The sequence below is a fragment of the Coenobita brevimanus genome, chromosome 62 (genome assembly GCF_032717465.1).
Source record: "Coenobita brevimanus isolate Jiangsu-jjx chromosome 62, ASM3271746v2, whole genome shotgun sequence".
Classification (NCBI taxonomy): Eukaryota; Metazoa; Arthropoda; class Malacostraca; order Decapoda; family Coenobitidae; genus Coenobita; species Coenobita brevimanus.
The window spans coordinates 35,626,137-35,651,655 of NC_137015.1; the positions used below are offsets into that span (position 1 = coordinate 35,626,137).

Here is a 25,519-nt window from a genome sequence, read left to right on the forward strand (position 1 = left end):
ACTTGGCTTGTCACTCAGTGTACACTAGTCACCCATAGGCAGAAGGAAGAGGAAAGAATGAGGGAAAGACAGACAGAAGAGGGAGTGTAAAGTCACCCGTAGGCAGAAGAAAAAGGAAAGAAAGAAGAGGAAGGATGGAAGAGAGGAAAAGGCAGACACCCAGAGCAGCACAACGTTGAGTGAGTGGATGGTGAATGCCCCCACGTACCACAAAGAGATCCAGTGGATACTGTTTTTATATGAGTACCATATGGATAGATGAAATTTCCAAAAGAATAAGGATTTTAGTTAGAAGGCTTGCATGGCATGAGATCTTGCATCATCTGATGATCTACTGCCACCTGAGAATCTTTTGACACAAGGAGGTAGTAACTTAATCACAAATAGGCTGTCAGTGGATATTAGTGCTCCTCGTACTTTACTGTTCTTGTTTATGGCGCTTGGTGGTTGAGTGGGTAATTAAGGTGCTCCAATCAGATTGAGCCTGTGCAGGTTTATATCTAAGGGGTGGTTAGGGTTTACTGCTCACATAATGCCACTCAGGGATGAGTGAGGCTTGTCAGTCTCATCTTAAATGTCAGGACCAACTTACCTAGCCCCAGGCTCCTACGCTCCTCATGGGGCAACACAGGAGTAGATGATGAGAGAATGAATGTTTCTTCTCACCACTGTGTGCTTCTTTTCCTTTCACCCTACAAATTATTTTAATCTTACAGGAGTACCCTTAGTTTTGACTTAGTATCATATTAGCACTGTGGTATACACTCACCTCATCTATAGCATGCTCTCCCATAACACTGCCTGTAATACAGTAGAAATTTTTGTAGGTCCTAAAGTTATCATAGTGTAGTTATGTCTACCACCAAGTGGGACATAGGGCCCAAACATGGCCAAATGTAACATTTTTTGTCACTGCGTGAATAGGCTACATCTGCCACAGCACTGACCACATGAGCTCAGAGGCTCACTGATATGGGGTAATGGTGGTGGTGTGGGTAAAGTATGGGGTAATCATGTGGATGAATGTTTGGGGTGAGGATCTAAGGGATGGTGTGGTCTGGGTGACTGTATGGTTTACCTCCATTTTTCAGATTAGGTACAGTAGCGTGTTTTTAACTGTGTTTATCATTGATACATTTAAGTTCAGTCTGAGTTTGTTAAAGAAGGCCTTGGGGGTCATTAGGGGTGACTGTAGGGAGGGTGTTGACCATAAACCATTTTTCCCACATGCTCTTTTTCTCTCATAGTGCTGTTCCTCATGGTAACCAACTAGCTGCATTATAGGTGAGCAGACTAATGAATAAATCCCTTCCCATTCACCAACTGTAAGTGGTAACCAACAAATAGGTAATCATTCATAAACGTTGTACAATACTATTACTATAACTGTGAGAGTTATACAGGTACAGAAATACAACTCATAACTAAATGCCTACATGTGTGTGTGTGTGTGTGTGTGTGTGTGTGTGTGTGTGTGTGTGTGTGTGTGTGTGTGTGCCTTGTTCAGAAGCAGCCGCTAAGGGAAGAGAGGTACTCACTCATCACAGACCCCATCCTAATCTATCTGGTATGAGGACAGTAAGTTTTTTGCAACACATCCATGCTGTAGTGACAGGTTGGTCCTGTGGGTAACCACTGTGGTGTACTAATGTCAACCGATAAATAGAGACCCATAGGACTTACAGAGAGCACTATTACCTGATAGCACAGCCCACAAATTCACCCAAGACGGCTGGAAAACACTCCAACTCACACAGATTCAGAATTAATGACACTTTTTACCTTCCCTGTCTGCATTGTGATACATCATCATCATCTGGACCTCCTTTCACACCCTAGGGCAGGGTGAGGAGCAGCAACGTACAGACAGTCTAAGTCTGCCCAGATCAATTTGCCACGCTTCCATTCACTCATCATTCAAGCCCCCAGAATCCTGGCTCTATCTGATATGCCAAAAAACTCACCACATTCTGTAGCTTCACATAAACATATCCAATAGAGTCAATCCAGTAGTCAATTGTGATAAACACTATGGTACCGGTATATAATTATCATTTGTCTAGGTATTATCTCTCTCTAAATATACAAGGAAAGTTTTGGGGAAAAAAACACATGAATAATATAGGATTCTTTTATTACCTAAAAAAAAAATAATAATAAAAAAAAAATAAAATAAAGCTCCTTTCCATGAAGAAGCTTACCACGAGATACTTAAAATATGATGCTCTGGGTCATCAATCAGCCTTCCAGGGGTTGCCATCAACAGAGTGGATAAGCCTAATGGCTTCATCATAGCTGTCCATGTCTGTAAATATGTTTGTAGACATATCACTTCTCAATTATGATACAAGTGAATACATTCTCACTATACTTGATTTTTTTCTAGCTGATGATCCACTTTTGTGAATGTGGCACCTGCTCACTCCTGCTGCATGATTGGTTGGTTTCAATTTCATACTTGAAGTATCATATTTACAAAAGACAATTGTATCTTATATACCAATTCTCGTAAAAGCTGTTTTCCATTGTCATTCTACTATACAAACAGACATGAAATGAATATGTATCTGTGCGTCACCCAAATGGACAATGAATTTGAGGAAATTGAATTTAAAATGAAATATTTATTGTTGTAAAAGGTACAGAGTTTTTGCATCTCTAATAAATAAATCAATATACAGTAAAACCTCTACAATTCGTCATCCTTCAAGTTGGAAACCTATACAACTCGGGAAGGCTTCAAAATATTCATTTAAAAAATCAAAATTCAAAAATTCCCGAAAATGCACACATGAGAGGAAGGGAGTCGGCAAAAATCCCCCCAACTCGGTAAGATGCCGAGTTGTACCGACATTCAGCAAGAGTAACCTGGCATCACGTGTGCATGGGGATGTAAACAAAGCCTGTTGCGCGCCACATGTGGGCCAGTTTGCCTTTGTCCGCTGCCCGCATCGCATTCTCTCCTCATTCGCTCTGCTTGTGACTAAGTGTTACGCATTCTTAAGTGGATTGTACCTGCAGAAGCTAACCATGGCATCTCCCAGTGCTACCCCCCAAGCCCTCTGGACATAAGGGAATGAAGCTTAAAACTCTGGATTATGCTCAGAAAATGAAAGTCCTGGATCGGATTGAGACTGGTGCTTCAATGAGGTCCGTATGTGCAGAGTTTGATATTTCAAGCAGCACATTCTATGATATCAAGAAGAACAAACAGAAGATTCGTGCCCACTGCCTGACCTTGGAAGATGCTAGTGCTGCAAAGAAGGTCAAGTTAATGAAACCAGTGAAGCACCTTTCCCTTGACGCTGCAGTGTACATATGGTACAAACAGGAACGTACAGCAGGGGTTCCCGTGAAAGGCATAGATATCCAACATGCTACCATGAAGTTAGCCAAGCACTTTAAATTAAGGACTTTAAGGCTTGCTGTGGGTGGCTGTTTAGGTTCTGGTCCAGACACTGTCTCTCCAACCGTCAAGTTGTCGGGGAAAGTGCGAGTGCAGACCAGGCTGCTGTGGAGACTTTCCGGAAAAAACTCCATGAGATCATTCAGAACTCTGGACTCCTCTTCTCCCAGGTGTACAACGCTGATGAGACTGGGCTTTTTTGAAAGTCCATGCCCAAGAACACCCAGGCATGTAAGAATGAGGGCCATGTCCCTGGGAGGAAGGTGGCCAAGGACCGCATTTCTGTCATGTGCTGTGCATATGCCAATGGAACCCACTGCCTGAAGCCTATGGTGGTTGGCAAATCAAAGAGGCCAGTTGCCATAAGGTACGTTATGGATAAACTCCCTGTGATTTACTGAAGCAACAGGAGTCCCTGGTTCACGCAGGAGTTATTCAAGGAATGGTTCCACAATGTCTTCGTGCCAGCAGTGATCAAGTTTCAGGTGGAAGAGCTGTTCATTGCCAGGGAAAATGTGACTGCCATCCTCATCCTTGACAATGCCCCAGCACATCCCAGCGAAGAAGCATTAGAAGCCCATGGGGGGGAGGATTAAGGTGCTTTTCCTACCCCCCAACACCAGCTCTCTCATACAGCCCATGGACCAACATGTGATTGAGGCCACCAAGAGGCACTAACGGAACAAGCAGCTGGGGGAGTGCCTGGTAGTGGAGGAGGATTCCCAGGATATGGACCAGGATACCAGGGGGGCTCGATCACTTGCAAACTTTAAGGCATACAACATCAGAAGTGCAGTCTACAACTGTGCTGAAGCCTGGAATGAACTGAAGCCCACCACACTCAGCAATGCTTGGAGGAAATTGTTGGAAGGGTCTGACATGGAGACTGACTTTACAGGTTTTGGCCCAAAGGACTTTATGGACACTGCTCATAGTGCAGGAGAGACTGAGGTCACCGAGGAGAACATAGTGGAGTGGCTGGAAGGTGATGCTCAGGATCAAGGCTACCATCACCAGAGTGAGTTGGAAATTGCCTCCAGTGTGGCTGAGAAAGTGGCTCATGAAGAGAGTGAAGATGAAGAAGGGGAACAGCCACCCACAATGAAAGTCTCTGAGATCCGCTTCCACCTGGACAAGTGTCTCGAGGGAATGGTGCTGTACGATGGGTTTGATATGTTTTATCAAGCTCTCAGGGACGCCAGAGTAGATGTTATGAGCAGGCAATATGCTGAATTGAAGCAGAAAAAGATCTGACTTTTTTAAGCCTAGGGTTCCACCCAGGGAGCCTCAGCCATCCACAAGCAGTGAGTCCTCCTGCAGCTTGATCAGCACTGTGTCCTCAAACTTACCTGAAGACATTTTTCAGACTGACAGTGACAGTGATTAAGTGATAAGTTCCGTAGTGAAAAAGTTCTGTACAGTAGTGGTTAAGTGTTTTGTGTTTAGTTCCCCAGTATAGTACAAGTGATAAATACATTACAGTAATGGCCTTTATAGTGTTATTGTGCTTTACATAGTGTACAGTGTCAAGTACAGTACAGTAAAGATGTGCCCAAAAGTGATCTTGAGCCCCCCTAACACCTCCAAAAACTACCAGAAGTCCTCCTCCATGCCTGGAATACACCCTACAACTTCATGGAATCATGGTAAGGCAGCTTTTATTGTTTATTGTAAAAACTTTTTTTTTTTTTTTTCCCCAATTTTTCCTTTTTGTGTGTGTGTGTTGGGGGGGAACTTAAAGTTCATCCCTACAACTCGGCAAATAGGCTAACTTGGCAAGGCTTGCACGTGTATTATGCCAAGTTGTTGAGGTTTTACTGTATATACTTACAGATATACATGTTCATTCATTCATTCATTCATTGCCTGACGCCATGTATCCCAGACGGGGTGGCCAAGGGCTTAGAGTTAATTGTTTTACAGGGAGGGGCACTAATCCTCCACCAACCCCACTTGACACGTAGGGATGCCAACAGCATCTGGTGTTCCCAGGCGGTCACCCATCCAAGTACTAACCAGACCCAACGTTGCTTAAGATATACATGTACTTACGGATAATATGGACAAAGGTATCGAAGCAATAGAGTAGGTGTGATCCATAATAAAGTCTGACATCTTGCGAGACAACTTGTTTTTCCCGCCTGGCCGTCTCTCGTGTTCCCCCCTTCTCTGTAGCGACTGTTCCATTTGCCTTCCCACCTCCATCACTTTACCACTGATAAAACCGCTAATGTAACAAGTGCCTAAGTACTGAGATAACCTTTTCTTTGCACTTACCCAGCCAATTGCGTTCATTTTTAAGAAAATATAGGGAGATGCAAAAACTCTGTACCTTTTAAAACAATAAATATTTCAATTCAAATTCAACTTCCTCAAATTCAATGTCCGTTTGCGTGAAGCACAGATACATACTCGTTTCATGTCTGTTTGCATAGTACAATGATAATGCAAAACAGCATTTATGAGAATTGGAATATAAGGTACAACTGTTTTTTGTAAATAAGATACTTCAGGTATGAAATTGAAACCAACCAATCATGCGGCGGGAGTGCGCAGGTGCCACATTTATGGAAGTGGATCATCACCTGGAAGAAAATCGAGTATAGGCACCACAACAACCTTCTGCCCTGACTTCTATCTATCTATCTATAGCCCGATGCCCTAATCCCACAAAGGGTGGCCGCAGACAAAACGCCTCCAAGTCGCTCTGTCACCTACCATTTGACTACCCTCCCCCCAACTCACTCCCCCCCCCCCTCATATACCTCTCAACTCCATCCCTCCAGCTCATCCTCGGTCTTCCCCTTCCTCCACCTCACCTACATACACCCTCTTAGTCAGTCGTTCACTCTCCATTCTCTCCACATACCCAAACCACCTCAGTGTATTTCTCCTAATCTTCTCAACCACATCCACATCCAACTAACATTCTTTCACTTCTTCATTCGTTAACCTGTCCCTCCATGTCACTCCACATGCTCCTCTCTAGTAGCTCATTTCCACTGCTCTCACTCTTGTTCCCCAGTTGCAAGGTCCATGCCTCGCTTCCAAACGTCAGGGTAGGGATCACAATATTATCATGCAGTGACTTCTTAACTTCCATACTCACCTCCCTATTTCTCATCACTGCTTCAGTGAACCAACAACTTTCCTTCCCTGCTGTACCCTTTCACGCACTTCATCCCCCAAGGTTCCATCCTTACTCATCACACTACCCAAGTACTTGAATGCACTCACATTCTCCGTATCCTCGCCATCCAGCCTCACAGTGCATTCTGTGACTTCATTCCTCTCAAACACCATAATTTTACTCTTGTTTACATTAACTTTCAGACTCCTCTTCCTACACACTGTCCCAAATTCATTCACCAAACCTTGCAACTCCCATTCATCTTCACTCAACAATACTGTATCATCAGCAAACAACAACACCGGAATCTTCCAAATCTCATCTTCATTCATCAGAGCCAGCCCCACATCCACTGCCCTACCTTGCAACTCCTTTACAACCCCATCCATGTATATATTAAACAGCCATGGAGACATCACACAACCCTGTTTCAGTCCCACACTGAGATCAAAGAACTCACTCAGCTCACCATCCACTCGCACCGTAGCCCTAGCTCCTTCGTACATACTATTCACAGCACTCAACAATTTCCCCTCTGCTCCATATAGTCTCGATACCTTCCACATACCTTGTCTATCTATTCTGTCATAAGCTTTCTCCATGTCCATGAGGGCAGCATACACGTTCTTTCCCTTCTCTAAATACTTCTCCACTAAACATCTTAGAACAAATATCTGATCTACACACCCTTTTCCCTTCCTAAATCTCCCTTGTTCTTCTCCAACTATCTCCTCTGTTATATGTCTAACCCTATCAATGAGTATTCTACCATATATTTTTCCAGTCACACTAAGAAGGCAAATATCCCTATGGTTACCACATACTTCTCTCTCCCCTTTTCCTTTGTATAAAGGAACAATTATACCTGATTTCCAGTCCTTCTGAACCCTTCCCTCTTTCTAAGGCAATCTACATAACCTCCATATCCACTCCATTACAATCTCACCCTCCATACCTCAGCATTTCACCACACACTCCATCAATTCCCGGGGCCTTTCCCATCTTGATCTTCTTCACTGCTTCCACTATTTCCGCCCTACTGATCTCTTCCTCCCTCCTCTCATCTCTCCTTCTCCCAGCCATTCCCCAACCACTTATACTCACACTGCTTTCACTCTCTACATTCAACAAATCCTCAAAGTTCTCCTTCCATCCTCTCAATTTCTCTCTTCTCCACCAACAATCTATTATTCCTATCTTTCACTCCCCTACTATTTCCCCTTTCACACTGCCTTACTTGCTTTACCTCCTTCCAAAACAATTTCTTACTCTCCCTCCATTTCACACTCAGATTCCTCCCAAATTCTTCATCCACTTTCTTCTTACTCTCCTTCACCAATCTCTTCACCTCCCTTCTCCTGCTTACATATACCTCTCTCTCATCTTCTCCCCTACCTCTACTCGCTAGCCATTCACTATATGCCTTCTTTTGTTACACTGCTCATTTCACCTCATCATTCCACCATGCTGTCTCTTGCACACTCCTGCATCTCCTCCTCACTCCACAAACCAACTCACACGCTGCAACTATCTCTTCCGTGAATATCTTACATACGTCTTCCACCCCTTCCATCTGCTCTAACTTATCTATCTATCTATCTATTGCCAGACGCCTCAATCCCGTTTGGGGTGGCCACAAACAAATCGCCTCCAAGTCGCCCTGTCCCCCGCCATTTCACTACCCTGCTCCCAACTCACACCCCCCTCTCTCATATACCTCTCCACCCCATCCCTCCATCTCATCCTCGGTCTCCCCCTCCCTCTTCCACCCTCCACCTCACTCACATACACTCTCTTCGTCAGTCTTTCACCCTCCATCCTCTCCACATGGCCAAACCACCTCAGTGTGTTCCTCACAACGCTTCCTATCACATCCACATCAACACCACAACGCTCCTTTATATCCTCATTCGTCAGCCTGTCTCTCCATGTGACTCCACAAGCTCCTCTTAAATAACTCATTTCCACTGCTCTCACTCTTGACTTGTGTCCTTCCAACAACGTCCAAGCTTCACTTCCGTACGTTAGAGTTGGTATCACAATACTGTCATGTAGTAACTTATACCTTCCCAATATTTCTTCCACTATGCTCTTATACTCTGCCATTCTCTCACTGTCTTGAAATTTCCCCACACTTCTCACAGGAGCTGTTTCCTCCTGTCTTCCCCTTCGTCGCTTCAACCATTTTCTTTGCAGCCTTATCTTGGCCATCACTAAGTGATGGTCCGAGATTCCATTCCCCCATCCTCTCCACATTCTTGCATCCACCACTTGTCTTCTCATTTGCTCATCCACACAAACAGTCTATCACCATATTTCATTCAACAAGTTCACCATCCATCCTCCTCATAACCCTCCATGTATACCTGTGGATCATCTTATGCCGAAAGTAGGTGTTAGCTATTGCTAACCCCTTACCAGCACAGATGTCCAACAAAGCACTACCATTCCCATCTACTTCAGCTGGCACACCCCACTGACCAACCACTCGTACATTCCTAACTTTGCCATTCATGTCTCCAATCAAAAACACTCTCTCACTCCTCTCAAACTTGTCCATACATGCTTCTGCACTTGCCCAAAACTCATCTTTCACTCTTGCCACTTGGTCCTCTGTCGGCGCATATGCACACACAATCGCCTACGCTTGCATACCTACTTTCATCCTTACCCATACAATCCTTGCACCCACAGTTCCATACTCTCTTATATTCTCCTTCCACTTCTTGCTTATCATCAGACATACTCCCTCTCTTGCCCTCTCATTCTCATTAACTCCTGCACATATTCCTAAACTGTATTCCCATTGTCTCACCCTTTCACCTTTCCATTTAGTTTCAGTCAATCCACATATATCCACTCTTGCATCCTCAAGCACCTGCATAATCTCTCTTTCACTTCCTCATTCACTCCTCTCACATTCCACGTCCCCACCCTAAGAATGTCCTTTGTCCGTTCCTTAGTCGTCAACGTATGGTCCGTCCTGGTCCGAGGCGCTTTATTTGCTTGTTTAGTTAGTTCTTTTCACAAGGTGGGGCACTAACCCACCACCAACCCTTTTAGTCGCCTCATACGACAAGCAGGGATACTGGGGGAGTATTCTTGAAACCCCCCTACTCCTGGGGGGGGGGTTAATTTTGTACAGAACTGTACTGCAAGGAATGAAGAGAATGTGAAAACGTCTTTACAGATCATTACTGCAGTGTGCTTCAAACTATTGTATTTTAAAAGTCTTATTCAGTTATACATATTCTATAGCTTGTTTAGTTAGTTCTTTTCACGAGGTGGGGCACTAACCCACCACCAACCCTTTTAGTCGCCTCATACGACAAGCAGGGATACTGGGGGAGTATTCTTGAAACTCCCCTACTCCTGGGGGGGGGGGTAATTTTGTACAGAACTGTACTGCAAGGAATGAAGAGAATGTGAAAACGTCTTTACAGATCATTACTGCAGTGTGCTTCAAAATATTGTATTTTAAAAGTCTTATTCAGTTATACATATTCTATAGCCCCCCCCCCAAAAAAAAAAAGAAAAAAAAAGAAAAAGAAAAAAGTGGTACAGGCGACCCCCACTTTTACGAAGGACCATGCCACGAAAATTCGCTTTAACGAGGATTGTGTTTTACTACCCTTCACTCAAGTAATGAATGCCACAATTTGCTTTGATGATTTTTTTTTTTTCTGTGGGCAATTTTAAATCAAGCACACCCTTAGTCAGCTGATTCCACCACAGCACCAGTAATGGAGAAAATACGCACCATTACTCCCACCTGTCCCTACCATCCAAAACAGTACAGTACCTTGCCGCCACACGTGCAACACCTGATTAACTCACTGATGTAATTAAGGTAATGCAGTTTCCCAGGTAAAACCTAAACAGTACTGTAAAACTTAAGAAATTAAACTCAGTTGAAGTGTTACTTATGTTTTTCATTGGCCAGTTGCATGTTAACTCGTAGATGTAGTTGTGGATTAAGGGTTAGGGAGTCATAAAGTACATAAATACTGATTCAGACTAAGCAAAAACGGGGTTTATACGGGTGGATGAGGGGAAAATCTAGCAGCAAACTCTCATCCCTTTTCTGTCCAACTCTCTGATCCAAGAGTTAACCGTTACTCCCAGACCTTCAGTCATGCAACAGGTCAACTCTGGTACTGTCTTCCTCTGTCTCTATTTCCTGCTTCCTATGATCTCCAGTCTTTCAAACACAGTGTGTCCAGGCATCTCAAAATGATTGGATCTTGAATTTGGCTCTCTCTTGTATTTTTTTTTTCTCTTGGAGGGAACTGTTATTGCGGGCTCATGGCCTTTGGTTCCCTCTTCCTCGCAAAAAAAAAAAAAAAAAAAAAACTCCCTGTAACCCATGTTATAATGAGTTCACACAACAAAATATCACTTAGCAATGGTTCTTCAGGAACATAACCTGTTCATAATGTGGGTACCTCCTGTACATGATGAATACAAAAAATTTATTATAAAAGATGCAATGACCTGTTTATGGGAAATATGCATGGATGGATACTGTGACTATACCCTCACAAAAATGTGCAAAAATTATCAATAATATGTGTACATAAATCACTTCCAGTAATGCATGTAGTGGAGACAAGATATTACAGTGGCAATTATGGATCCGGAAACAGCGTATGGCATGATATGCAAGGAGGGATTGTTGCTGGGACCTGGCTGCTATGGAAATGAACCTAGCAGATTGCAGGAAACTAGACACTTCAGTTGCACTCTCTCTCAGATCTTTTGTTGAAATTATGTTGACAGTCTGTCTGTATAGTAAAACTATGCATCTGAATTTGTCCTTTCTCGCAGGCCACGTCTCAATGCCATACACCACGACTCTTCTCATACATGTTTTGTGAAAAGTACTCTTGGCACAAAAGGAAAGCTCCTCCTTAGTCACTGAAGGCAACTGGTCACTGATTATCTGTCATCCATACTTGCCACAGAGCTAACCTTTGCTTCTCCTCTTGCACTCTGTATATCCACCACATGATAATCTACTCCATGCCTTTCAGGCACCTTCCTCCCCAAGTGACATTTTCCAATCTACTGTCCACAGCCTGGATGCCCCTGCATAATCCATACTGAAAATTTCTCAAGTCCTGCACTCTACTTCTAACACCACTGCACCTTTTGTCGATCTATCTGCTATAAACTGTAAACAAGACAGAATTTCTCCCAACTCCCTTTTTAAACACAGCACGAAACAATAAACCCTGTTCCACAATATTACCTCTCTAACACCAACTGACCATGACCTTTGTTTTACAGTTATTAACCTAAGTCCCACTGCTCCCACCCCTTCCCTCCATCTCATGAAGCTTCCTCCATGCTTTCAGCAATAGACATACAATCTAAAATATATACATTTCAAAAGGTAGGGTAATGTATTGTAGTGTGCACGTGTATGTACTGGGACCTACCAAAGTCTTCATAGCTGCTGGCAGAAAATGTGACAAGGGTCTGGCATTGGATTTGTCGCCCCTGACTCACGCCATGTACCTCAACCACACCCTCCAGGTTATCCTGACAAAGAAGAATAATAAGCAGAACACTTGGTGGTACAGACAGGTCTCTGGTAAATTAAATTTGGTTATAACCAAGCTGCCAAATTATGCAGTATGTATAAAATGTCATTTCAGTTACAGTCTCACAAGTAGAGTACCTCATTTCACCCTAATCCCATTGTGACACCTCATTTATCTTTCCACAACTGATACCTATCTGAACCTAGCAACCTAAACTTGACCTAACCAGAGAAACATTATGACCTAACTTCGATATACTTCAATCTAGGTTGAAGTCTAAAGTAAGAATACATGGGAAATTACAAAAAATGGTAAGAACTGGAAAAAACAGTTTCAATAAAAAGAAATAAAATTACAGAATGCAAACAGAAAGAACAAAGAAGTCAAAAAGTGAAGAAATTCTGCTGCTTAAAATTAAATATACATTAATTCATATCTCAAGTGCACTGGGTAGTTTATCTCAGACAGTATGAAGTGACATTCTTTATTCATTACAATTAGGGTATTTTGGCAACATGTAGAACCAATGGACAATCACCTCTAACATACTGCCTTTCTCCTACTCTGTCCATTAGAATAAGAGTTTACGGTATTTTGATTCCATGATAACTTTAACATAGTGCTGGGTTAAGTTGGGTACACTAAGAATCCACATGATAGCTCATTTCTCTATTTTGCACCAGAAATGAATGTCATCACACAATCATCTACTGCCACAGGTACTCCTGTGTACAAACCGTGATCTGTGTGTGTGAGGGTTATGTAATGTACAGTACTATAAATACGGTAATAATAATACCTGAAGTGGCTGCTGTAGCTTGACTTGCACCACTTGGTTGTCACTTGCCTTTACTGCTACACTCATCCCGGAAGGATCAACCTGACAATACAGCAATTATGGTATAGGTTAAAGTCTTCCAAATACCAAACAGGTCTGCTATACCCTTTTCACTCTAACCTGGCCTAAAATTACCCACTCTCCATCTTGAAACTGAGTTGTAAAAATATATACAGTAATAATATTACTCATTAGCTGACTGAACTGTGATTTTCTGGAATGAATCTACATATTCTACAGAGGTGTTGCAGTGAAAAACAACCAAACACTTGACAGCATACAAAGACATGGTAAATAAATAAGTAATCGTTCGATTATCTGACATAATAGAGCCAAAGGCATGTCCGGGTAATGGCTCCGTCTGGATAATGGACTTCTCCCCTAGCCCCTCCCCCCTTCTTACATACCCTGACTTTGAAAGCCATTCCAAAAGGCCATTACAGTACATCGTACAACACTTGTTCCTGGTGTTTTACACTACTCTATCTGGTGAAACAGACCTATAAACAACAGCCAAGCAATTACCATGGTCAAGCAGACCCATCACCCTTCAGTGACATGAAAAAATATCATACTGCACAGTACCGTATGGTACAAGATAAGACCGGCTACACGAAAAATGCAGTAGGCACAAAATATTATGGCAAAATGGAATAAAATCATGGTAAAATAGAATAATATCATGGAACAGTACAGTAAGATACAGTAAAACCATGGAACAGTACAGTAAGATACAGTAAAATCATGCAACAGTACAGTAAGATACAGTAAAATCATGCAACAGTACAGTAAGCTAGAGTAAAATCAAGGAACAGTAGTCAGCTAAAATAAAACTGGCTACACAAGAAAAAGGCAGAGGGCACACAAAAATGTAATGGTAAAATGGAATAAAATCATGGTAAAACAGAATAAAATCATGGAACAGTACAGTAGGCTAGAATAAAATCAAGGAACAATACAGTCGTCGAATATAATATGAAGGTAACACTCACAATTCCTTGCAGGGCGTCGTATGGAATAACCCGCTAGCTCCTTGACTTTGACTGTAGTACTGTGGCTGGTGAAGCTATTACACAGTACAGTAAATCCCATGTGGTCTAATGGCATATCCTGATAAGCTTAGTTGGAAGAGGCATGTGAGGAATAGCAAGGTCTGAAACAGGTAGGTGATCACCACGAAACCACGTGCACCGCCATGACAACTTTCACAGAAGAGATGTTTACGCAGTGGCTGTCGCGCTGGAAATGAGAATGACTGAGGAGGCCTCTAGCAGACAGTGGGTGAACTACGGAGCCAGGTGGCGCGCTACCACTGGCCTATTCTCACCCATCTGGGCAAGAAATGTTAACGCAGCCAAAATTTCATCCTGGAGGCAAGAATTTTGTCACAATTGTTTGAATAAATGTATGATTAATGGTTTAATACAGCCAGATCATAGCGTACAACTAATGGATATGATTGATAATGGACGTGTGGCTAATCGGGCAGTTACTGTAAATAAAGAAATATCTTTCCACCTGTGTAGTGCTTTTGGCTGTGGAACAATCTTACATCCTGTAGTTCCTGGCATGAGACTGCATTACAGTAATCCCTCATTTATTCAGACATAATAGAGCCAAAGGCATGTCCGGGTAGTGGCAACATCCAGATAATGAACATTATTCTCCTACCATATCCAAACCCTACCTATACCCACCTCCAACCTATACCTAACCTATTTGTACAGTACCTATGCTTAATTTGGCAGTGTGTTCCAGTCATTCAGGCATATTTAGACATCAAAACTCACACAGGAATATCCAAAGTAATGCTAAACACCAAGAGAGCCATTCAGAAGAACCAGTGAAAACGAAAAACCACCCTACCTAAACACTACTGTACGTACAGTACCTCTCCTTATTTTGGCAGCGTAGACAAAAACACACATTGGAATATTGAAAGTAATGCTTAAAAAAAAAAAAAAAAAAAAAAAAAAAACACCCTATGTATACACACTGTATGTACAGTACGCCTCCTAATTTTGGCGCTGTTTTCAGGTCACTGCCATATTTAGACCGAAACAAACATTGGAATACCCCAAGTAATGCTAAACACCAAGAAAACCATATGTACAGTACCCCTCCTAATTTTGGCACTGTTTTCAGGTCAATCTGCCATATTTAGACATCAAAACACACATAGGAATATCCAAAGTAATGCTGAACACCAAGAAAACTATTAAAAAAAAAAAAAATGAAAAAATGAAAACTAAAAAACACCCGACCTATAGATGACTGTATGTACAGTACCCCTCTTAATTTTGGCAATGTTTTCAGGTCAATCTGCCATATTTAGACATCAAAACACTCATAGGAATTTCCAACGTAATGCTAAACACCAAGAAAACCATGAAAAAAAAAAAAAAACATTGAAAACCAAAAAACACCTAACCTATACACTACTGTATGTACAGCACCTCTCCTTATTTGGCAGTTTTTCAGTCATTCTGTCATACTGAGACATCAAAACACACATAGGACTATCCATATTAATGCTAAACATCATGAAAACAATGCATAACAAAAAGAATCCACACAAAAAAATGACGATTGTTTGAAAATCTGTTGTCTGTGACAAGTGATTGCTCCTGGGGCTCAAAAAAAATTCCACAGCCAAATAAACCACAGTAAATTGGTTATATTGGTATGAATCATATATCATCATCTTCGCTGGTATTTAACCCCTTAAATGCGGCCATGAACAGTTGACCCCCCCCGAGTGGCGGGGTTGTATCGCGGTCTGAGTACCTGTAGGAAAATATTAGCCAAAAATCAGAGATTAACCCTAGAACATTATACTTGGTATGGCAGATAGTACTTACATTCAGCTTTCTCCAGAGACAGGTGTTGAGCCTTCGTGGACTACCCAAGGACTTGTGGAGACTTGCAAAGTTGGGTAACCAAATCTTCACTTTCACACCTCCAGCAACCCGGTTTCCCCTCTACCACAGCCTCATTCTGTCACAGTAAACTTTATACTACAACGTAAAGGTAGTTTGGAATCCGTATTTGTACAATAAGCACTGAAAATAAGGCTAAAATCAACGGAGCGTACGGCCGACATGCAGCGCGGCGGCGGTCTTCCCGTCACTCAACAAACATTTCCATTTTCACAGCTAAAAACATGTGTATTACATTATTTTCAATCATATTACTTCCCAAAAGATCACTGCGGCGCGCTTTTTATTCTGCCTTACACCCGTCACTTTATTCTCATTCCTGTCGGTTGCTTGCACTGACTCAGAAGAGCTAGAACTCGCCATAATGTCACTTTGAAAGCCTGCGGTAAACTGACACTAAGCAGGGGCAAACCATGCGAAAAAAAGCTAGTGTTACAACTGGGGAAACAAGCGTTTCCTATTAGCATAAACTGCTTGTGAGAGGAGAGCGCAGATTTACAGTTCTGAGCACTCAGAGCGCTGCCACGTATCACAGCCAGGCTGGCCAGGCCGTGGTGGTGGTGGGGGGGGGGGGGACAGGGGAAAAATGCGATACTTGGCAACAACAGAGGTCAGTAGTACAAAGGTAAAGTATGCTAATTGTAGCTAAAGGGTGGTGGTACTGATAGACAATACCAGCTGGAGCCTGCTTGCCCGCGGTTATTCAAAATTTACTAGAATCGCAAACGCAACGCTCCACCGTTATGTCCTTTTTGCCAAGCGTCGCAAACGCGACGATCCGCGTTTAAGGGGTTAAGATAAGCTAATAAAAACACAGAAAACTGGCAAGTACAAAAATTCAGCAAGAATTAAGTGTTCAGGAGTAAAACTTACCTTCATATAACTTCCCACCATCCTAGTTAAAAATTTTGCCAGCATCTTCCAAGAGTTAACCATATGTCTAGATGCAGAATTTCATAAGCTTTCTCGTCGGTTACAGCGGAATTTCAATACGACCAACAGTAGTTCAATAAATCGCAAAAAACTCTGAAAACTTATGAGTCAGTGTTATCACCATGGAAGAAGGTATGGACTGAGGGAGAGAGGGGGGAGCTGGGAGGGTATGGAGGAGGGACAGGAGGGGGGGAGAAGCAAGGCTGTGGGTAGGATTCTCCCCCTTCTGTCAACAGGTGGATGGGTGCTTTTGCCGTACATTTACTCGTGGCTTGTGGTCTGTTAGAGGCGGAGTAGTCATGCAGAAACAAAACTCACTGTGACAGAAGGACTTTTGACCTTTGAAAGAGAGGCAGACTGCCACTGTCGCCGAGCATGTACTCATGGTTTGTGGTCTGTGTTTGATGGAGGTGGCAATTGGGAATGACTTAGCCCCCATGGCCGCGTGATCTTAGACATTTGGTGGGGAATTCGAATGGACGTTTTGATGCCACTTGCGGGTTACAGCCGTATTACTTGGGTGCTGGAGGTTCGTTGAGAGTGATAGGACGAGTGCCTGATTTTGACCATTCAGTACAGGGGCAGACGGACATTTTAGCTCTGGTTGTGGGTTACAGACTACTTCCCGCTCACGGCTCGAGCCCTGTGGCTACGATACCAAATGTTTGGACATGTCGGCTGGCCGGCTGAAGTTCTTGGGCACTTTTACGTACGAATAATAGCAAGTAAATTCGGATAATGGTTTAACAAAGCTAAGGTCCAGCACCCAGATACTGAACACTTCCGGATAACTGAGGGACTACTGTGTGTATATACCGTATATATACATATACAGATAGATAGATAGATAGATATTTGTATAAGGCTTTTGTTATTTATACCCCTTACTCTCAATTTCCTGTCTGTTACAGGCTGAAAGAAGGATCTTAAAAAAAAAGTTTGTATCTCTTTGGGCCACCAACTCTTCCAGCTTTAAAAATTTTTCTCATGATGAATAGAATGGTCTGGAGGTTGCTAGTAAGAACAAAATAAATCACTAAAATGACACAGTTAACAATCTCCTGGATAAGAAATCTGTACAAAAATTAAACAAAAAACAAATCAACCATACTGAAATACAGTGCTCTGCAACTCTTCATGTAGCTCTGACCTGAAAATTCATGGGTTTCAGGCATGAACAGGATGCTCTGAGAGGGAATTCAACTCCTCTATAACTGAACAAGAAAACAATTGCCTCCAGACTTCAGAACTAGTGTTGAACTTGCGCTTTATACATGTGGCCTTTGCTAATTCATACTTTCGTTGGAATCTTAATAGAGAATGTCCTCCCAGTATGGCATCTCTCTCTCTCCCATATGGCCAACACTCTAAACAACTACAGTCAGCATACATCAGTATAGTATGCGATACATCAATAGATCCATGAACTAAAAGTTAAACCCATTTTTGCAATAACAATGGTGAAATTCATTTATAAAATAATTGTGAAGGCTGCATACGACATTCCTGTGCAGACACAGTGATGCATGCAAGCTTTCGGCCAGATGTTTGACCCAGGATGGCCACTTGGTGTTCACATGTTCAGAACCCCCATCTTAGGCCTCTGCGCATGCATCCTCCTTCATGCCACCTCTTTGAAGACCCCATTTCACTTATGTGTCCCACAGCTGTGATTGTCTTCCTTGTATTCTCTGAGCTACCTAACTGTCTTGTGTATGCGAGGCCAACAAAATAGTTACCATTGCTATCACCAAATAACAGTGCAAGTGCACAAAGAATAGTGATGAGTGCAATATTAAGTGGCGAGATAACTTTTAATGTGTGAAGTACTAAACTTATGACTTGGAAATCATGTTTGGTGCTACCAATGCCACCAAGAGCAAATCTACAAGGGTAAGGTGTTGCCCTTCCCTTGATGTGAAAATGGACATTAAGTGCTCTAAGGAGGGGCAGGGAGTGAGCAAGATTGCTGAGGCCCTAATGCTGCCCTAGTCTATGGTCTCTACTGTAATTTAAAAATCTGGTGCTGTCCTAGCAGCATCACAGAACATGCCTACCCTGACTGCCAAGCCTGTAACAAAAACTAGGGAACCTACTTCCTCCCGTGGACCTGAGAAGGCCCTTCTGCTGTCCCCTAGCCTCATGGGGAACCCTTGATGACTTTGAATGGCCTAGGACATACTGCTGATGGATGGCAGAGGTGTTTTTTGATATTTTAAATGGTCCTTAGCCCCTTTCTTGTCCCTATTAAACCCATGTTATATCAGCTTGGGATTACAATAAATCGTTATGGAATGAGTTTTCACTTCATGTAACCCATGTCACATACCAAGGCATGACTGCATTTTACTTTGATCTTTATGTTAGATCATCATGACATGGCAAGACTAGTACTGGCCCAGGAGGGCAAAGATTCCATCATCCTCAGATGTGAACATGAGGAGGTGGCAAGAGGAATCAACAAGTCAAATATTTACAAATCACCTGATCCACATAAAATCCTTCATAGAATTCCTAAAGAGCTATAGGACCAGGGTAGAGAAATCCTTAACAAGTCACTGGAAAGTGTGCATATTAAATACAGTAATAAAAAATGGGCAAATATGAATGAATGTTACACAGGAATTTAAACTAATATCTTAAAACCAACATTCTTAACCAAAGTAATTTTTGTACGAGATACATCACAGGTAATTAACATTTAATTTTTGACAAAAGATATAAACAGAACAAGCACAATATACCTACTCTGCAATACTGGTACTTAACCCCTTAGCCGCGGGGCGTCACTTTCGTGATGCTCGGGCGCAATGGATCGTACCACGGGGCGTCACTTTTGTGATTCTGTGTTATTTTGAATTATCCCGGGCTTACAAGTGGTGGCTTGTATCATCTATCATTACTGCCAATGTCCAACACTAGTCAGCACTCCAAATCTCATCTGTACTCCCATCCATTGTTGACAATTTAGCCATTTTTCCCCGTTCCTGAGTCCTCTCCCTACCTCCCCTCCATTACCTTGTACTCTCACCTCCCCGGCCGCGCTGCGCTAAAGCAAATTTCTCCCGGAATTATCCATTGATTTCATCCATTGAAATAAGCCCTATGCCCTATTCTTATATAAAATAATATATACCAAAAAGAAATAAGGTACGGTAAGTGATAGTGCTATACATCTTGATTTGGCTAATTATCACCTGACAACACCTCACGTGCACTCGTTCGTTAATTTCCCACGGAAATTTCCCCTTTGAAATATGCCATATAATCCATTCTCGTAAAAAAAATTTATATAAGAAAGGAAGGGAGAAGCCAAAGTGACATTTACATTCACCTGGAACTACCTACTTTTTTCTGTATTTTCAAGATTTCCTACTAATCATTTTTTAGCATGTACTGCTACTGTCCACCAATAGTCCGCACTCCTAATCTCATCTGTACTCCCATCCACTGTTGACAATTTAGCCATTTTCCCCTGTTCTTGACTCCCCTCCCTACCTCCCCTCCAGTACCCTCTCACCCCTCCCTACTTCACCTCCTTTACCCTTGCCTATCGCCTGCCCTGCCGCGCTGCGCTAAGCAGATCTCCCCCAGATTTTTCCACAGATTTCATCCATTGAAATAAGCCCTATGCCCTATACTTTACAAAATAATATATACCAAAAAAAAATAAGGTAAGTGATAGTGGTATACACCAGGAATTGGCTAATTATCACCTGACAACACCTCACATGCATTCATTCGCTAAATTCCCACAGTAATTTCCCCTTTGAATTATGCCTTGTAATCTATTTCTGTAATAAAAATATATATCAGAAAGGAAGGGAGAAGCCTAAGTGACATTTACATTCACCTGGAACTACCTATTTCTTTATTTATTGCCGAGATTTCCTACCAATAATTTCTTAGCATGTAAGTTAGCAGCTGTCAGCCCCATTGTCACTGTCAACCCTTGCCTTCTCAGATAAGCCGCGCCATTTAGTTCCTTGTCCTCCTCTGTGGTCAAAGCATGTCGCACTCGCGCCCCGCCATTTCTGCCGCTTCTGCGCCCATTGCAAAGGGCCCCGTGACCTCTACACCCAGAAAAACTTGTGGGGAAACCAGGAAAGGACTAAGTGACTCTGCAGTGGAACGTGAACTAGCCGAATTATCAATGATAATGATGGATAGTGACTATGACCCTTCGGGGGATTCGTGTGATGAGCCGGGTGAGGAAATCGTGCCAGAAACTACTAGTACGAGTGCTTCAGTGTCCCAGGTTATCCCTAGCTCCAAGGGAAAGGAGCCGTTAGTGCAGCAAGGGAAGGAATTTGGGAAGGGAATGAAAAGGCGGCGGGTTAGCCCCGGAACAATGGCCCCGCGTGACCCAGCCCGCCATGAGTCCCGAGGTGAATCACCTCCCCGTTCCCAAAGCCCCACTTCACTCATTTCTTCCTCTTCTTCTGCTGAATTTTCTCCGGAATCTTCGTCGTCGGAGTCACCACCAGCATCAACAGTGAAGGCAGGCTGTAGAGGAAGAGGTAAATCCCTGACCTGTAAAAGTAGAGCTGCCAGTAGAGTAAGGGCTGCTAGTGCTGTACGGCAACCCAGGGTCAGTGCGAGTGACCTTGAACCAGATAAATCTGCCTCACAGCCACCCTACACCGCCACGACCGGGAATCCTGGACGCCTTCGCGTGGACGGAAGGGTCCGATTTTGTCCCTGAACATCTCCATTTCGACAAGAGTTCCTCAGGAATACAGCCTGCCTCCACTCTTGACGAGGATGCTGAGTGTGTGGACTTCCTTTTGGCCTTCCTCGATGACAAAGTCATGCAGCACATATGTGATGAGACCAACAGGTATGAATCACAACGTGCTGCAAGTGGTACAGGTGCAGCCAAGATGCTACAGTGGTCCATGCTGGGAGTGTAGGAGCTGTATGTGTTCTTCGCCTTCATGCTTCTCATGCCACACTCAAAGAAGCATGAGCTGGAAGAATACTGGTCCATGGACCCCTTACAACCCTCACCCACCTTCAATAAGTACATGGCCAGAGATCGCTTCTGGAACATCATGGGAAACCTGCACTTTGCCAACAATGATGTACCTTCCCAAACCAACCCACTCTGGAAGATCCGGGAGATTCTAAGCAGAATGAAGGATAAGTTTATGACATTCTTCCACCACTTTCAGAAGGTTGTCATTGACGAATCCTTGGTTTTGTTCAGAGGACGTCTTAGGTTTGTGCAGTACATTCCAAGCAAACGCCATCGCTTTGGAATCAAGTTCTTTGTACTGTGCCACTGTAAGACGGGGTACATCCTTGACTTCGTCATTTATTCAGCCAGCACTGTCGATCTTGATAAAACACACCCCCTTGGCTTCTCAGGCTGTGTAGTGAAAGTGCTCCTTGAAAGGTATTTTGGTGGGAATCATGTGCTGTATACAGACAACTATTATCCAGCACCGAAACTTGCCAAATACCTTTCAGAGCGCGGCATCGGCTCCTGCGGCACTGTCAAGAGTAATTGTGCCCACTTCCCTAAATTCCCAGAGGCAGGAACCTCGCAGCGAGGAGACGTGCACTTACGCAAGTCTGAGAAGATGCTGGCGATACGGTGGCATGACAAGAGGGTCGTGCACATGCTCACCACCATACACAAGGGGAAAATGAAAGACAGTGGGAAGGTCGACCGTAGGACAGGCAAACCTGTGAGGAAACCTGATGCTGTCTTAGACTACAATATCAACATGCGGCTGGTGGACAGGTCCGACAAGATGATTGGAGAGATTGACTGCCTCAGGAAGAACACTAGGTGGTACAGGAAAGTTTTTCTGCATCTCATAGACATGATGATGCTGAACGCCTTCATCCTGTACAAGATGAAGGTCAAGCCACGCAAGTCCTTCTCCCTGAGGTTGTTCGCCAGGACTTGTGTTCAGCAGCTGCTTGAAAGATATGGTAAGGTGACAGCAGCAGCTCCAAGGCGCCATGCAGTAAGACTTCCCGACAGACTTGAGCAGAGGGCATACATGGATCGGCACAGATTGGTGCAAATGCCTGCCACAACCAAGAGGAAGCTGCGATCCCAAGGTGCCAGGTGTGTGCACATACCACCTGATGCACACCGAGCACAAATGCACCTCTTGGCAGTGCGCTGAGTGCCAGGTTCCCCTCTGTGTTACCTGCTTCTTTGATTACAACAGCCAGAAGCAGTTCTAAAAGTGCAAGTGGGAAATGAAAATAATGTGTAAATAATGTGTAAATAGCAAGTGAAAGCAATGGATGTACAGTACATATAATTGAACAGTGTAATATAGTTTTATGTTACTGCAAGTGACAGTGAATAACATAGTGTAAGTAAAATAGAAGTGTAAATATTGAAAATACAATAGAAAATGTAAACAGAAATGTAAATAATTAGTAATATAAGAATATGAGTACAAATACTTGAGGTTATAACAGTGAGTGTGAATCCATGGCTCTCTTCGTATTTTATTGAATGAAAAATTGAATGACTTCAGTGACAATAAACTAATACTACTGAAGGAAACGTATGGATAAAGACTGCAGATATATATAAGTGTTATATAGTAATAGAAATATAATAAATGACAGAATACCAACAGCGAACTAGCGCAAGTGGGAAGGTCATACGCGCTCGTAATTTTCATTGCTTTCACAGTGGGTTTTTTTTGGAGTATGGATCCCAAACTACTTGATAATCATAGAATAGTGTTTCTAGTGATAATATCTGGGTGTGGTAATCATATTACGGGTTGTCGGGAAGTGTAAAGTGGAGACTTCGTTACCCAACTTCAGAGGTCTCCACAAGTCCTACGGTAATCGACGAAGGCTCAACAAACATCCCAGGAGAAAGCTGAAGGTATGTGCCATAAGCATATGTAATTTTAATATTCTAGGAATAATAACCGGAACCGATTTTTGGCAAATATTTTTTGAGAATCTGTCGGAGCCCGAATATGCCCGTGGGACACGCAAAACAGAGCAAAACAAGCCCGCGGTGTAAGGGTTAATAAAGCTGCCTGAACAGCACCCAAGACAGCATGTTTACTGCTGATCCTGCTGACTGAACTTGTGCCAGTGTACCAAACATATTCAAATGTACACAAGTTAATTACCATATATTTTGGCGGGTACCTATCTACAAAAGCATATCACCCAGCTAGGGGTGATTCACCCCCCAAGACCCCCTAATTAGCAGTGGAAACCTAACTGGGGACTTTGCCCCCCCGACCCTCCAATGATTATAACCTACCTAACAACATGTTACAATGTGCATTGCGTAAAACTTGCACCAAAACAAAATCACGTGTTAAGAACGTTCGTCAATTATGGTGCAATCGTCACGCGACTCTGCGATGGCGAAGGTAGCTGCGATCACAAAGCAAATCTTTATATACATCATACAGGAGACATCCATTAAAATATGATACAGGTCAGTAAAACAGTGCTCAGCAGTTAAATTAAATCACTTCACATTCTGTAAAATACAGTACTGTACAAGATATGCACAGTATATCGGGTATGTACAATAATGGAACCTCCTACTGACAAACATTTTAAAAAGAGCTCACTATATACGCTCATCTATAAAAATTAACTACGTTAATTCTTTACCAAATGGGCGTGGCGATTTCACCTATATTATACCAACCTCACAATCTCAAGGTAAGTAATTCTGGTACATATGCAACACGGATAGTTAACTGCTGAATTAAGACTGCAAGAAATGACTGAAAAGAGACAAAATATACCTATTCTGGGGTATTTACGGTACCGTAGTGACCAGGTCGCCCACAGCAACGTTTACCAATGATCTCACCGACTGGCTGCGTTGATTACCAACCACTGCTCCAACTGGAGGCACTAGTGCATCCCGTGTCAAAGCAATAGGAAACTTGAATATTTAACCAAACCTAACCTAACCAAACCAAACCTCATCTGCACTTGACAGCCAGCTTTCAAATGTAAAAATACAGTACGTGTTAGGAAAGTTAAATATGGCCAGCTACTGGCAGATGTCGATGGAATATTTACACATTGTAAGTCCTCAATTATAGCTTTCAGAGGTAAGTTTCCAAAAATGCCCAATAGCTGTGGTAATCCAAGAATAACAGGTACCCTGTGAAAGACTCTTCAATTGGAAACATGTAAAGGCTGTGCCCGTTCGGTAAAGAATTAATAAAAATGTTATGAGAGGAGAGAATCTTAATGGGGGGCCCCGAGAGTGACCTCAGGCCCCTTCCCCCTGTGGCTGCGCTACTACCTAAGGTGAACAGAAATGCATGGTAGCTGGGGTACATTGCTAAAACCTCATCGTACATGTACTCCTACGGGTTAAACGAGGGATCTTGTTTTTACTGACCTGTTGGACTGTTCCAAGCAGAACCACGGGCCGACCATTATACTGAGCCAATAGAGCTCCATTAACTCTCGTCTTGGTCTCTGGATTCATGGCAACCATTATATAATATTAATTACTGACTCCCAACACTCACAATTTTGCCGCGTTTTGTTGATAACTTGTTATTGTCTGACCAGCGTTGCCAGATCCGAATGCCAGGATATCGTACAATGCATGTAAGAATTATCGTTCTTTCCAATTTATCGCACAACAGTATTAGGAAAAGGATAGTAAAAGTATATATATATATATATATATATATATATATATATATATATATATATATATATATATATATATATATATATATATCAGTA

General features: G+C 42.7%; 1 protein-coding gene across 1 annotated transcript; it reads right to left on the reverse strand.

Annotated features, from left to right (window-relative positions):
• Nucleotides 1-2,200: 2,200 nt before the first annotated feature.
• Nucleotides 2,201-25,307, reverse strand: LOC145404081 (replication protein A 14 kDa subunit-like). The gene is made up of 4 exons (XM_080275687.1): nucleotides 25,164-25,307; nucleotides 12,882-12,962; nucleotides 11,978-12,080; nucleotides 2,201-2,305 (listed from the first exon to the last, which is right to left on the reverse strand). Exons 1-4 carry the CDS (start codon nucleotides 25,260-25,262, stop codon nucleotides 2,235-2,237), a joined length of 354 nt encoding a protein of 117 aa, XP_080131813.1. The 5' UTR covers nucleotides 25,263-25,307; the 3' UTR covers nucleotides 2,201-2,234.
• Nucleotides 25,308-25,519: the final 212 nt, after the last annotated feature.

Bases quoted from the DNA above. Each gene is read 5' to 3' on its own strand.
- LOC145404081 (XM_080275687.1), bottom strand. From the start codon at position 25,262: ATGGTTGCCATGAATCCAGAGACCAAGACGAGAGTTAATGGAGCTCTA. The intron at 12,081-12,881 runs GTATTATTATTA...CTTCTTTGTCAG, and splicing joins AGCTACAGCAGCCACTTCAG to GATAACCTGGAGGGTGTGGT. The intron at 2,306-11,977 runs GTAGGTCCCAGT...ACATATTTACAG, and splicing joins CAGCAGCTATGAAGACTTTG to ACATGGACAGCTATGATGAA.